This window comes from Cyrtonyx montezumae, unplaced genomic scaffold, assembly GCF_038088225.1.
Source record: "Cyrtonyx montezumae isolate F1298 unplaced genomic scaffold, pur_monq_1.0 scaffold_125, whole genome shotgun sequence".
Taxonomy (NCBI): Eukaryota; Metazoa; Chordata; class Aves; order Galliformes; family Odontophoridae; genus Cyrtonyx; species Cyrtonyx montezumae.
In genome coordinates, this window is record NW_027071854.1 from 1 (window position 1) to 14940 (window position 14940).

Consider the following 14940-nt stretch of genomic DNA (forward strand, 5'->3'; position numbering starts at 1 on the left):
CATAGCCGCCCCATAGCTGCCCCATGGTGACCCCATAGCTGCCACATAGCTGCCCCACAGCCGCCCCCATAGCTGCCCCACAGCTGCCCCATAGCCGCCCCATAGCTGCCCCAATGGTGACCCCATAGCTGCCACATAGCTGCCCCACAGCCGCCCCATAGCTGCCCCACAGCTGCCCCATAGCCGCCCCATAGCTGCCCCATGGTGACCCCATAGCTGCCACATAGCTGCCCCATAGCCGCCCCACAGCTGCCCCATAGCCGCCCCATACCTGCCCCATGGTGACCCCATAGCTGCCACATAGCTGCCCCATAGCCGCCCCATAGCTGCCCCACAGCTGCCCCATAGCCGCCCCATACCTGCCCCATGGTGACCCCATAGCTGCCCCACAGCTGCCCCATAGCCGCCCCATACCTGCCCCATGGTGACCCCATAGCTGCCCCCATTACTGCCCCATAGCTGCTCCATAACTGCCCCAGAGCGGCCCCACAGCCGCCCCATAACTGCCCCATAGCTGCCCCATTACTGCCCCATAGCTGCTCCATAACTGCCCCAGAGCGGCCCCACAGCCGCCCCATAACTGCCCCATAGCTGCCCCACAGCTGTTCCATGGTGACCCCATAGCTGCCCCACAGCTGCCCCATAGCCGCCCCATAACTGCCCCATAGCTGCCCCATTACTGCCCCATAGCTGCTCCATAACTGCCCCATAGCGGCCCCACAGCCGCCCCATAACTGCCCCATAGCTGCCCCACAGCTGCCCCATGGTGACCCCATAGCTGCCCCCACAGCTGCCTCATAGCCACCCCATAACTGCCCCCATAGCTGCCCCATTACTGCCCCATAGCTGCTCCATAACTGCCCCATAGCGGCCCCCACAGCCGCCCCATAACTGCCCCATAGCTGCCCCACAGCTGCCTCATGGTGACCCCATAGCTGCCCCATGGTGACCCCATAGCTGCCCCACGGCTGCCCCATAGCCGCCCCATAACTGCCCCCATAGCTGCCCCACAGCTGCCCCATGGTGAACCCATAGCTGCCCTACGGCTGCCCCATAGCTGCCCCACAGCTGCCCCATAGTGACCCCATAGTGGCCCCATAGCTGCCCCAAATCTGCCCCATAGCTGCCCTATAGTGACCCCATAGCGGCCCCATAGCCCCCATAGTGACCCCCGCTTCGCCCGGTGCCGTACTTCGTGTACGACGTGTACGCCATGTTCGTTGTGCCACCGCCATCCCAGTGCTCCCAGTGCTCCCAGTATGAGTGCTCCCAGTGCTCCCAGTGCTCCCAGTCCCCCCAGTGCTCCCACTGCTCCCATTGCTCCCCAATGCTCCCAGTGCTCCCAGTCCCCCCAGTGCTCCCCACTGCTCCCATTGCTCCCCTTTACAACAGCGCCCCCAGCGGCCATAGCGGGCACTGCAGCTCCCACTGCTCCCATTGCTCCCCACTACAACAGCGCCCCCAGCGGCCATAGCGGGCACTGCAGCTCCCACTGCTCCCATTGCTCCCCATTCCAACAGCGCCCCCAGCGGCCATAGCGGGCACTGCAGCTCCCACTGCTCCCATTGCTCCCCACTACAACAGCGCCCCCAGCGGCCGCAGCCGGCACTGCAGCTCCCCAGTTTGTCCCAGTTTGTCCCAGTTTGTCCCAGTTTTGTCCCAGTTGGTCCCAGTTGGTCGCAGTCTCCCCAGCCGTGCCCGTGTCCCGGCTGAGCCGCGTGCCCCCCCGCAGGCACTGGCTGTCGGAGGCGTACCCCCGCTTCGCTCGGGTGCCCGGTACTTCGTGTACGACGTGTACGCCATGTTCGTGTGCCACCGCCATCCCAGTGCTCCCAGTGCTCCCAGTATGAGTACTCCCAGTGCTCCCAGTGCTCCCAGTATGAGTGCTCCCCAGTGCTCCCAGTGCTCCCAGTGCTCCCAGTATGAGTGCTCCCAGTGCTCCCAGTGCTCCCAGTATGAGTGCTCCCAGTGCTCCCAGTGCTCCCAGTATGAGTGCTCCCAGAGCTCCCAGTGCTCCCAGTATGAGTGCTCCCAGTCCTCCCAGTGCTCCCAGTGCTCCCAGTATGAGTGCTCCCAGTGCTCCCAGTCCCCCCAGTGCCCCCAGTGCTCCCAGTATGAGTGCTCCCAGTGCTCCCAGTCCTCCCAGTCCCCCCCAATGCTCCCAGTGCTCCCAGTCCCCCCAGTGCTCCCACTGCTCCCATTGCTCCCCATTCCAACAGCGCCCCCAGCGGCCATAGCGGGCACTGCAGCTCCCACTGCTCCCATTGCTCCCCATTCCAACAGCGCCCCCAGCGGCCCATAGCGGGCACTGCAGCTCCCACTGCTCCCATTGCTCCCCACTACAACAGCGCCCCCAGCGGCCGCAGCCGGCACTGCAGCTCCCAGTTTGTCCCAGTTTGTCCCAGTTTGTCCCAGTTTGTCCCAGTTGGTCCCAGTTGGTCGCAGTCTCCCCAGCCGTGCCCGTGTCCCGGCTGAGCCGCGTGCCCCCCGCAGGCACTGGCTGTCGGAGGCGTACCCCCGCTTCGCGGTGCCGTACTTCGTGTACGACGTGTACGCCATGTTCGTGTGCCACCGCCATCCCAGTGCTCCCAGTGCTCCCAGTATGAGTACTCCCAGTGCTCCCAGTGCTCCCAGTATGAGTGCTCCCAGTGCTCCCAGTGCTCCCAGTGCTCCCAGTATGAGTGCTCCCAGTGCTCCCAGTGCTCCCAGTATGAGTGCTCCCAGTGCTCCCAGTGCTCCCAGTTATGAGTGCTCCCAGAGCTCCCAGGTGCTCCCAGTATGAGTGCTCCCAGTCCTCCCAGTGCTCCCAGTGCTCCCAGTATGAGTGCTCCCAGTGCTCCCAGTCCCCCCAGTGCCCCCAGTGCTCCCAGTATGAGTGCTCCCAGTGCTCCCAGTCCTCCCAGTCCCCCCAATGCTCCCAGTGCTCCCAGTCCCCCCAGTGCTCCCACTGCTCCCATTGCTCCCCATTCCAACAGCGCCCCCAGCGGCCATAGCGGGCACTGCAGCTCCCACTGCTCCCATTGCTCCCCATTCCAACAGCGCCCCCAGCGGCCATAGCGGGCACTGCAGCTCCCACTGCTCCCATTGCTCCCCACTACAACAGCGCCCCCAGCGGCCGCAGCCGGCACTGCAGCTCCCAGTTTGTCCCAGTTTGTCCCAGTTTGTCCCAGTTTGTCCCAGTTGGTCCCAGTTGGTCGCAGTCTCCCCAGCCGTGCCCGTGTCCCGGCTGAGCCGCGTGCCCCCCGCAGGCACTGGCTGTCGGAGGCGTACCCCCGCTTCGCCGGTGCCGTACTTCGTGTACGACGTGTACGCCATGTTCGTGTGCCACCGCCATCTGCCGCGGCTGAAGGGGCGCGGGGGGGGGGGCGGGGCCGGGCCGGCCGCGTTCGTGCGGCGCCGGCTGCTCATGCTGCTGCATCACGTGACCATGGTGCTCGTCTGCTTCCCCGCCGCCACCGTGAGTGGGGGAGGGGGCGGGGGGGGGGGAAGGGGGGGGAGGGATTGTGGGGGTGATGGGGTTTTGGGGTTTGGGGTTATGGGGTGTTATGGGGTTATGGGGTTTGGGGTTATGGGGTTATGGGGTCATGAGGTTAATAGGGGGTTGTGGGGTTATGGGGTCATGGGGTTTGGGGTAATGGGGTTATGGGGTTATGGGGTTTGGGGTTATGGGGTTATGGGGTGATGGGGTGATGGGGTTATGGGGTTTGGGGTTATGGGGTTTTGGGGTGATGGGGTTATGGGGTTTGGGGGTTATGGGGTCATGGGGTTATGGGGTTATGGGGTTATGGGGTTATGGGGTTATGGGGGTTATGGGGTTATGGGGTTTGGGGTTATGGGGTTTGGGGTTATGGGGTGATGGGGTTTGGGGTTATGGGGTGATGGGGTTATGGGGTGATGGGGGGTTTGGGGGTTATGGGGTTATGGGGTTAATAGGGGTTATGGGGTGATGGGGTGATGGGGTGATGGGGTTTATAGGGGACTCATGGGGTGATGGGGGGTTATGGGGTTATGGGGTTATGGGGTTTGGGGTTTGGGGTTATGGGGTTTGGGGTTATGGGGTTATGGGGTTATGGGGTGATGGTGTTATGGGGTTTGGGGTTAACGGGTTATGGGGTTATGGGATTATGGGGTTATGGGGTTATGGGGTTTGGGGTTGTGGGGTTATGGGGTTTGGGGTTATGGGGTTGTGGGGTTATGGGGTGATGGGGTTATGGGGTGATGGGGTTTATAGGGGACTCATGGGGTTATGGGGTGATGTTGTTATGGGGTGATGGGGTTTGGGGTTATGGGGTTATGGGGTTTGGGGTTATGGGGTTGTGGGGTTATGGGGTGATGGGGTTATGGGGTTTGGGGTTATGGGGTGATGGGGTTATGGGGTTTGGGGTTATGGGGTTATGGGGTTATGGGGTTTGGGGTTATGGGGGTTTGGGGGTTATGGGGTTGTGGGGTTATGGGTGGTGATGGGGTTATGGGGTTATGGGGTTATGGGGTTAATAGGGGTTATGGGGTGATGGGGTTATGGGGTGATGTGGGGTTATGGGGTGATGGGGTTATGGGGTTAATAGGGGTTATGGGGTGATGGGGTGATGGGGTGATGGGGTTTATAGGGGACTCATGGGGTGATGGGGGGTTATGGGGTTATGGGGTTATGGGGTTTGGGGTTATGGGGTTATGGGGTTATGGGGTTTGGGGTTAACGGGTTATGGGGTTATGGGGTTATGGGGTGATGGGGTTATGGGGTTATGGGGTTATGGGGTTAATAGGGGTTATGGGGTGATGGGGTGATGGGGTGATGGGGTTTATAGGGGACTCATGGGGGTGATGGGGGGTTATGGGGTTATGGGGTTATGGGGTTATGGGGTTTGGGGTTATGGGGTTATGGGGTTATGAGGTTTGGGGTTATGGGGTTATGGGGTTATGGGGTGATGGGGTTAGGGGGTGATGGGGTTTGGGGTTATGGGGTTTGGGGTTATGGGGGGTTATGGGGTTATGGGGTTATGGGGGGCTGTGGGGTTGGGGGTGTGAGGGGATGGGGTGATGGGGGTTATGCGGTGATGGGGTGATGGAGTTATGGGGTTTGGGGTGATGGGGTTATGGGGTGATGGGGTGATGGGGGGGCGTGGGGGTTGGGGGGGTGGGGGGATGGGGTTGTGGGGTTATGTGGGGTTTGGGGTTATGGGGTGATGGGGCGTGGGGTTAGGGGGGGGTTATGGGGGTTATGGGGTTATGGGGGGCATGGGGGTTGGGGGGCGTAGGGTGATGGGGTTGTGGGGTTATGGGGTCATGGGGTTAATGGGGTTAGGGGGGTTTGGGGTTGTGGGGTTATGGGGGGTTATGGGGGTCAGGGGGGTTATGGGGTGTTGGGGTTATGGGGGGGTGTGGGGGTTGGGGGGGATGGGGCGATGGGGTTATGGGGTTATGGGGGTGATGGAGTTATGGGGTTATGGGGGTGATGGGGTGATGGGGGGGGCGTGGAGTTGGGAACCTATAAGTGCCCCCTATAGCGACCCTATTACCCAAACCCCCCCCCCCCCCCCCCATCCCCCGCCACCACCCCCCCCCACATCCCCCCCCCCACCCCCGCCCCCATGGCCGCCCCATCCCCCCCCCCATCCCCCCCCCATCCCCGCCCCCATGGCCGCCCCATGGCCGCCCCATCCCCCCCCCATCCCCGCCCCATAGCCGCCCCCCCCCCCCGCCCCATGGCCGCCCCATTCCCCCCCCCATCCCCCCCCCATCCCCGCCCCATAGCCGCCCCCCCCATCCCCCCCCATGGCCGCCCCATGGCCGCCCCATAACCGCGGCCGTTTCCGTGCAGCTGTGGCGCGGGGGGAAGGGCGATTTCTTCGTGGGCTGCCTGCTCATGGCCGAGCTCAGCACGCCCTTCGTCTGCCTGGGGAAGGTGCTCATCCTGGTACGGCCCCACTGCGCCGCCCCATAGCGTCCCTGCCCCACTGCGTCCCTGCCCCATAGCGTCCCTGCCCCACTGCGTCCCTGCCCCCATAGCGTCCCTGCCCCATAGCGCCACCCCATAGCTTCCCTGCCCCCACTGCGTCCCTGCCCCACTGCACTGCCCCACTGCACTGCCCCACTGCACCGCCCCATAGCGCCGCCCCATAGCATCCCTGCCCCATAGCGCCGCCCCATAGTGCTGCCCCATAGCGTCCCTGCCCCACAGCGTCCCTGCCCCACTGCGTCCCTGCCCCATAGCGTCCCTGCCCCACTGCGTCCCCTGCCCCATAGCGCCGCCCCATAGTGCTGCCCCATAGCGTCCCTGCCCCACTGCGTCCCTGCCCCACTGCGTCCCTGCCCCATAGCGTCCCTGCCCCATAGCGCCGCCCCATAGCGTCCCTGCCCCACTGCACTGCCCCCACTGCACTGCCCCACTGCACCGCCCCATAGCGCCGCCCCATAGTGTCCCTGCCCCACAGCGTCCCTGCCCCACAGCGTCCCTGCCCCACAGCGTCCCTGCCCCATAGCGCCCGCCCCATAGCGTCCCTGCCCCCACTGCACTGCCCCACTGCGCGCTGCCCCACTGCAACCGCCCCATAGCGCCGCCCCATAGTGTCCCCTGCCCCACAGCGTCCCTGCCCCGTAGCGTCCCTGCCCCCACAGCGTCCCTGCCCCCATAGCGCCGCCCCCATAGCGCTGTCCCATAGCGTCCCTGCCCCATAGCGTCCCTGCCCCATAGCGTCCCTGCCCCACAGTGTCCCTGCCCCATAGCGCTACCCCCACTGTGATGCCCCACAGCACTGCCCCACTGCATCCCTGCCCCACTTCGCTGCCCCATAGCATCCCTGCCCCATAGCGCTGCCCCATAGCGTCCCTGCCCCACTGCGTCCCTGCCCCACAGCATCCATGCCCCCACTGCGCTGGCCCCACTGCATCCCTGCCCCACACAGCACTGCCCCACTGCATCCCTGCCCCACAGCACTGCCCCATAGTGACCATGCCCCTCAGTGTCCCTGCCCCATAGCGCCCGCCCCATAGCATCCCTGCCCCATAGCGCTGCCCCATAGCACTGCCCCCACTGCACTTGCCCCCACTGCGCTGCCCCACAGTGTCCCCTGCCCCATAGCGCTTGCCCCCACTGCGCCGCCCCACAGCACCCCCTGCCCCATAGCGCCGCCCCATAGCGCCGCCCCATAGCGCTGCCCCACTGCGTCCCTGCCCCACAGTGTCCCTGCCCCATAGCGCTTACCCCACTGTGATGCCCCACAGCACTTGCCCCACTGCATCCCTGCCCCCACTTCGCTGCCCCATAGCATCCCCTGCCCCATAGCGCTGCCCCATAGCGTCCCCTGCCCCATAGCGCCGTCCCATAGCGTCCCTGCCCCATAGCGCTGCCCCATAGCGTCCCTGCCCCACTGCGTCCCTGCCCCACAGCATCCATGCCCCACTGCGCTGCCCCACTGCATCCCTGCCCCACAGCACTGCCCCATAGTGACCACGCCCCCTCAGTGTCCCTGCCCCACTGCGCTGCCCCACAGTGTCCCTGCCCCATAGCGCTTGCCCCATAGCACTGCCCCCACTGCACTGCCCCACTGCGCTGCCCCACAGTGTCCCTGCCCCATAGCGCTGCCCCACTGCGTCCCTGCCCCATAGCGCTGCCCCACTGCGATGCCCCACTGCGATGCCCCGCTGTGTCCCTGCCCCACTGCATCCCTGCCCCACAGCGCTTGCCCCACAGCGTTGCCCCATAGCGCTGCCCCCTGCGCTGCCCCACAGTGCTCCCCCACTGCGCTGCCCCACAGCGCTCCCCCACAGCACTGCCCCACAGCATTCCTACCCCATAGCGCTGCCCCACTGCGCTGCCCCCACTGCGCCGCCCCACTGCACTGCCCCACTGCACTGCCCCACTGCACTGCCCCATAGCGCTGCCCCATAGCGTCCCTGCCCCACTGCGCTGGCCCCATAGCGCTGCCCCATAGCGTTCCCTGCCCCACTGCGCTGCCCCATAGCGCTGCCCCATAGCGTCCCTGCCCCACTGCGCCTGCCCCATAGCGCTGCCCCATAGCGTCCCTGCCCCACTGCGCTGCCCCATAGCGCTGCCACATAACCACTGCCCCCACAGTGCTGCCCCATAGCGCTGCCCCATAGCGCTGCCCCATAGCGGCGGCCCCCATAGCACCCCATAACCCCAGCAGTCCCCTATTAACCCCATAAACCCCATAACCCCATAACCCCCATCACCCCATCACCCCATCACCCCTATTAACCCCATCAGTCCCCTATTAACCCCATAACCCCATAACCCCATAACCCCATAACCCCTATTAACCCCATAACCCCATAACCCCAAAACCCCATAACCCCATAACCCCATAACCCGTTAACCCCGTTGCATGCCAGCTGGGCCGGCAGCGCTCTGCCCCTCCATAAGCTGAACGGAGGGCCCCCATAACCCCATCACCCCATAACCCCTATTAACCCCTATTAACCCCATAACCCCATAACCCCATAACCCCACAACCCCATAACCCCATCACCCCATTAACCCGTTGCGTGCCAGCTGGGCCGGCAGCGCTCTGCCCTCCATAAGCTGAACGGGGCCCCATAACCCCATCACCCCATAACCCCTATTAACCCCATAACCCCACAAACCCCATAACCCCATAACCCCTATTAACCCCATAACCCCATAACCCCAAAACCCCATAACCCCATAACCCCATAACCCGTTAACCCCGTTGCATGCCAGCTGGGCCGGCAGCGCTCTGCCCTCCATAAGCTGAACGGGGCCCCATAACCCCATCACCCCATAACCCCTATTAACCCCTATTAACCCCATAACCCCATAACCCCATAACCCCACAACCCCATAACCCCATCACCCCATTAACCCGTTGCGTGCCAGCTGGGCCGGCAGCGCTCTGCCCTCCATAAGCTGAACGGGGCCCCATAACCCCATCACCCCATAACCCCTATTAACCCCATAAACCCCACAACCCCCATAACCCCATAACCCCTATTAACCCCATAACCCCATAACCCCAAAACCCCATAACCCCATAACCCCATAACCCGTTAACCCCTTGCGTGCCAGCTGGGCCGGCAGCGCTCTGCCCTCCATAAGCTGAACGGGGCGGTGGCTCTGCTGACGTTCCTGTGCTGCCGGGTGCTGCTGTTCCCGTACCTCTATTGGGAGTACGGGCGCCAACATCGGGGTCCCCCTCTGGAGGGTCCCCACTTCCATCCCCCCCCCTCTACAACGCCGCCGCCGCCGCCCTCCTGGCCCCACAGCTCTACTGGTTCGGGGCTGCTGTGCCGTGGGGCCTGGGCGCTCTTCCGACCCCCAACCCCCCCCCGCCCGCCCTGAGCCCGCCCCACACTTATGGGGTCGGAAGGGATGGGGGCGTTGGTGGGGTATTTATTGGGGGGCTGGGGGGGGATATGGGGCGGCACAGCGGCTCTGTGGGTCTCTATGGGTCCCTATGGGGTCTGTGGGGGTCTCTATGGGGCTCTATGGGTCTCTATGGGTCCCTATGGGTCTCTTGGGGGTCTCTATGGGGTCTCTATGGGTCCCTATGGGTCTCTTTGGGGTCTCTATGGGTCCCTATGGGTCTCTATGGGTCTCTATGGGATCTCTGGGGGTCCCTATGGGTCTCTATGGGTCCCTATGGGTCTCTGTGGGTCTCTATGGGTCTCTGTGGGGTCGCTATGGGTCTCTATGGGTCTCTATGGGTCCTTTTTGGGTCTCTATGGGTCTCTATGGGTCTCTGTGGGTCTCTATGGGTCTCTATGGGTCGCTATGGGTCTCTATGGGTCTCTATGGGTCCCTTTGGGTCTCTATGGGTCTCTATGGGTCTCTTTGGTTCCCTATGGGTCTCTATGGGTCCCTATGGGTCTCTATGGGTCTCTGTGGGTCTCTATGGGTCACTATGGGTCCCTATGGGTCTCTATGGGTCTCTTTGGTTCCCTATTGGGTCCCTATGGGTCTCTATGGGTCCCTATGGGTCTCTGTGGGACTCAGTGGGGTCTCTATGGGTCTCTATGGGTCTCTATGGGTCACTCTGTGTCCCCATGGGTCTCTATGGGTCCTATGGGTCCCTGTGGCCCCCACAGCTCTACTGGTTCGGGCTGCTGTGCCGTGGGGCCTGGGGCGCTCTTCCGACCCCAACCCCCCCGCCCGCCCTGAGCCCGCCCCACACTTATTGGGGTCGGAAGGGATGGGGGCGTTGTGGTGGGGTATTTATTGGGGGCTGGGGGGGATATGGGGCGGCACAGCGGCTCTGTGGGGGTGTTATGGGTCTCTGTGCGGTCCCTATGGGGTCTGTGGGGGTCTCTATGGGGCTCTATGGGTCTCTATGGGTCTCTATGGGTCTCTTTGGTTCCCTATGGGTCTCTATGGGTCTCTGTGGGTCCCTATGGGTCTCTATGGGTCTCTGTGGGTCCCTATGGGGTCTCTATGGGATCTGTGGGGGGTCTCTATGGGGTCTCTATGGGTCTCTATGGGTCTCTGTGGGTCTCTATGGGTCTCTATGGGTCGCTATGGGTCTCTATGGGTCTCTATGGGTCCCTTTGGGTCTCTATGGGTCTCTATGGGTCTCTGTGGGTCTCTATGGGTCCCTATGGGTCTCTGTGGGTCTCTATGGGTCCCTATGGGTCGCTATGGTTCTCTGTGGGTCCCTATGGGTCTCTATGGGTCCCTATGGGTCTCTATGGTCTCTATGGGATCTCTGGGGGTCCCTATGGGTCTCTATGGGGTCGCTATGGGTCCCTATGGGTCCCTATGGGTCCCTATGGGTCTCTATGGGTCCCTATGGGTCTCTATGGGTCTCAGTGGGTCCCTATGGGTCTCTATGGGTCCCCATGGGTCCCTGTGGCCCCACAGCTCTACTGGTTCGGGCTGCTGTGCCGTGGGGCCTGGGCGCTCTTCCGACCCCAACCCCCCCGCCCGCCCTGAGCCCGCCCCACACTTATGGGGTCGGAAGGGATGGGGGCGGTGATGGGGTATTTATTGCGGGGCTGGGGGGGATATGGGGGCGGCACAGCGGCTCTGTGGGGTGCTGTGGGTCTCTGTGGGTCCCTATGGGGTCCTGTGGGGGTCTCTATGGGGGTCTCTATGGGGTCTCTATGGGTCTCTATGGGTCTCTGTGGGTCCCTATGGGTCTCTATGGGTCTCTATGGGGTCTCTATGGGTCTCTATGGGTCCCTATGGGTCTCTTTGGGGTCTCTATGGGGTCTCTATGGGTCCCTATGGGTCTCTTTGGTTCCCTATGGGTCTCTATGGGTCCCTATGGGTCTCTATGGGTCCATATGGGTCTCTATGGGGTCTCTATGGGTCGCTATGGGTCTCTGTGGGGGTCTCTATGGGTCTCTATGGGTCCCTATGGGTCTCTGTGGGATCTGTGGGGGTCTCTATGGGGTCTCTATGGGTCTCTATGGGTCTCTGTGTGGTCCCTATGGGTCTCTATGGGATCTGTGGGGGTCTCTATGGGGTCTCTATGGGTCTCAATGGGTCTCTGTGGGTCCCTATGGGTCTCTATGGGTCTCTATGGGGTCTCTATGGGTCTCTATGGGTCCCTATGGGTCTCTTTGGGGGTCTCTATGGGGTCTCTATGGGTCCCTATGGGTCTCTATGGGGTCTCTATGGGTCCCTATGGGTCTCTTTGGGGTCTCTATGGGTCTCTATGGGTCCCTATGGGTCTCTATGGGTCGCTATGGGGCACTATGGGTCTCTGTGGGTCCCTATGGGTCTCTATGGGTCCATATGGGTCTCTATGGGGGTCTCTATGGGTCGCTATGGGTCTCTGTGGGGGTCTCTATGGGTCTCTATGGGTCCCTATGGGTCTCTGTGGGGTCTGTGGGGGGTCTCTATGGGGTCTCTATGGGTCTCTATGGGTCTCTGTGGGTCCCTATGGGTCTCTATGGGATCTCTGGGGGGTCCCTATGGGTCCCTATGGGCTTTTATGGGTCTCTATGGGTCCCTATGGGTCTCTATGGTCTCAGTGGGTCCCTATGGGTCCCTATGGGTCCCCATGGGTCCCTGTGGCCCCACAGCTCTACTGGGTTCGGGCTGCTGTGCTGTGGGGCCTGGGCGCTCTTCCAACCCCAACCCCCCCCGCCCGCCCTGAGTCCGCCCCACACTTATGGGGTCGGAAGGGCATGGGGGCGTTGGTGGGGTATTTATTGGGGGCTGGGGGGGGTATGGGGCGGCACAACGGATCTGTGGGGTGCTGTGGGTCTCTATGGGTCTCTTTGGTTCCCTATGGGTCCCTATGGGTCTCTATGGTTCCCTATGGGTCTCTATGGGGTCTCTATGGGTCTCTATGGGGTCTGTGGGGGTCTCTATGGGGCTCTGTGGGTCTCTATGGGTCCCTATGGGTCTCTGTGGGTCTCTATGGGTCTTTATGGGGTTTCTATGGGGGCTCTGTGGGTCTCTATGGGTCACTATGGGATCTCTGGGGGTCTCTATGGGTCCCTATGGGTCTCTATGGGTCTCTATGGGTCTCTGGGGGGTCTCTGGGGGGTCCCTATGGGTCTTTATGGGTCCCCTATGGGGTCTCTATGGGTCTCTATGGGTCTCTATGGGGTCTGTGGGGGTCTCTATGGGTCTCTATGGGGCTCTGTGGGTCTCTATGGGGTCTCTATGGGTCCCTATGGGTCCCTATGGGTCCCTATGAGTCTCTATGGGGTTCCTATGGGTCTCTATGGGTCCCCTATGGGTCTCTATGGGTCTCTATGGGTCCCCATGGGTCCCTGTGGCCCCACAGCTCTACTGGTTCGGGCTGCTGTGCCGTGGGGCCCTGGGCGCTCTTCCGACCCCAACCCCCCGCCCCGCCCTGAGCCCGCCCCACACTTATGGGGTCGGAAGGGATGGTGGGGGCGTTGGTGGGGTATTTATTGGGGGCTGGGGGTGGGATATGGGGCGGCACAGCGGCTCTGTGGGTCTCTATGGGTCCCTATGGGGTCTGTGGGGGTCTCTATGGGTCCTCTATGGGTCTCTATGGTGGTCTGTGGGGGTCTCTTTGGTTCCCTATGGGTCTCTATGGGTCTCTGTGGGTCTCTGTGGGTCTCTGTGGGTCCCTATGGGGTCTCTATGGGGTCTCTATGGGTCTCTATGGGTTTCTATGGGTCCCTATGGGTCCCCTATGGGTCTCTATATGGGGTCTCTGGGGGTCTCTATGGGTCTCTATGGGTCCCTATTGGGTCTCTATGGGTCTCTGTGGGTCTCTATGGGTCTCTATGGGTCCCTATGGGTCTCTATGGGTCTCTATGGGTATTTATGGAGGCCCTATGGGTATCTATGGGTCTCTATGGGTCTCAGTGGGTATCTATGGTATGGGGCCCTATGGGTATCTATGGGTCTCTATGGGTCTCAGTGGGTATCTATGGGTCTCTGTGGGTCCCTATGGGTCTCTATGGGTCTCTATGGGTCCCTATGGGTCTCTGTGTCTCAGTGGGGCGCTATGGGGCAGAGCGCCCCCCCCCCTCCCCCCTCCCCCCCCCCCCCCCCCATTAAAGCCGTTTCCCGCCCCCTCCATCGTCTCCCGCGTTTTTTTTGTTCCCCTTGACGTCACACGTCACGTGATGACGTCACCGTTGACGTCACGCACCGCCCCCAGACGTCGCAAAACGCTTCCGGGATTCCGTTGCTAGGCAACCGCCGCCATCTTGGCGCCTCCCGTTGCCAGGCAACCGCCGCCGTCTTGGTTTATGGGCCGGATCGGGTACTTATGGGGCACAGGGAGAACTTATGGGGCTGAGTTGGACGCTTATGGGGCACAGTGAGCACTTATGGGGCAGAGAGCGATACTTATGGGTCATAGGGAGCACTTATGGGGCAGAATTGGACGGTTATGGGGCACAGAGGGCACTTATGGGGCACAGGGAGCACTTATGGGGCAGAGTTGGGCACTTATGGGGCAGATACGGCACTTATAGGGCACAGGGAGCGCTTATGGGGGCACAGAGAGCACTTATGGGGCAGCCTTGGACACTTATGGGGCAGATACGGCACTTATAGGGCACAGGGAGCACTTATGGGCAGAGTTGGGCACTTATGGGGCAGAATTAGACAGTTATGGGGCAGATGGGGCAATTACGGGAAAGACGTGGACACTTATGGGGCACTGGAGGCACTTATGGGGTAGAGAGCGATACTTATGGGGCTGATGGAGCACTTATGGGGCAGAATTGAACAGTTATGGGGCACAGAGGGGTCCCTATGAGTCTCTATGGGTCTCTATGGTCCCTATGGGTCTCTGTGGGTCACTATGGGTCTCTATGGGTCCTTATGGGACTCTATGGTTCGCTATGGGTCTCTATGGGTTTCTATGGGTCCCTATGGGTCTCTATGGGTCTCTATGGGTCCCTGTGGGTCTCTATCGGTCCCTATGGGTCCCTATGGGTCTCTGTGGGTCCCTATGGGTCCCTATGGGTCCCTATCGGTCCCTATGGGTCTCTATGGGGTCCCTATGGGTCCCTATGGGTCTCTATGGGTCCCTATGGGTCCCTATGGGTCTCTATGGGTCTCTATGGGTCCCTATGGGTCCCTATGGGTCTCTATGGGGTCCCTATGGGTCTCTATGGGTCCCTATGGGTCCCTATGGATCTCTATGGGTCTCTATGGTCCCTATGGGGTCCCTATGGGTCTCTATGGGTCTCTGTGGGTCCCTATCGATCTCTATGGGTCCCTATGGGTCTCTATGGGTCCCTATGGGTCTCTATGGGTCCCTATGGGTCGCTATGGGGTCCCTATGGGTCTCTATGGGTCCCTATGGGTCCCTATGGATCTCTATGGGTCGCTATGGGTCGCTATGGGTCACTGTGTCACAATGGGAACCCTGTGACCGGAACCGTCCGTTCCCGGCCCGTTTCCCCCTCTCTCGGTTTCCGCGCGGACTCCGCACTGTGACACCGCCCCCCCCCCCACTCCGCCTCTCCGCGCTTCCGGTCTGTACGACCCGCTCACTTCCGGTGCTCTCGGGGCGGGAA

The 14940-nt window shown here is 62.1% G+C and overlaps 1 protein-coding gene across 1 annotated transcript; it reads left to right on the forward strand.

The window, feature by feature from the left end:
• Window positions 1-2557: 2557 nt before the first annotated feature.
• Window positions 2558-9319, forward strand: LOC136044878 (ceramide synthase-like). The gene is given in 8 exon segments (XM_065730390.1): window positions 2558-2600; window positions 3040-3139; window positions 3249-3282; window positions 3284-3457; window positions 5819-5914; window positions 9047-9176; window positions 9179-9255; window positions 9257-9319. Coding segments are annotated over 8 exon segments (717 nt in total).
• Window positions 9320-14940: the final 5621 nt, after the last annotated feature.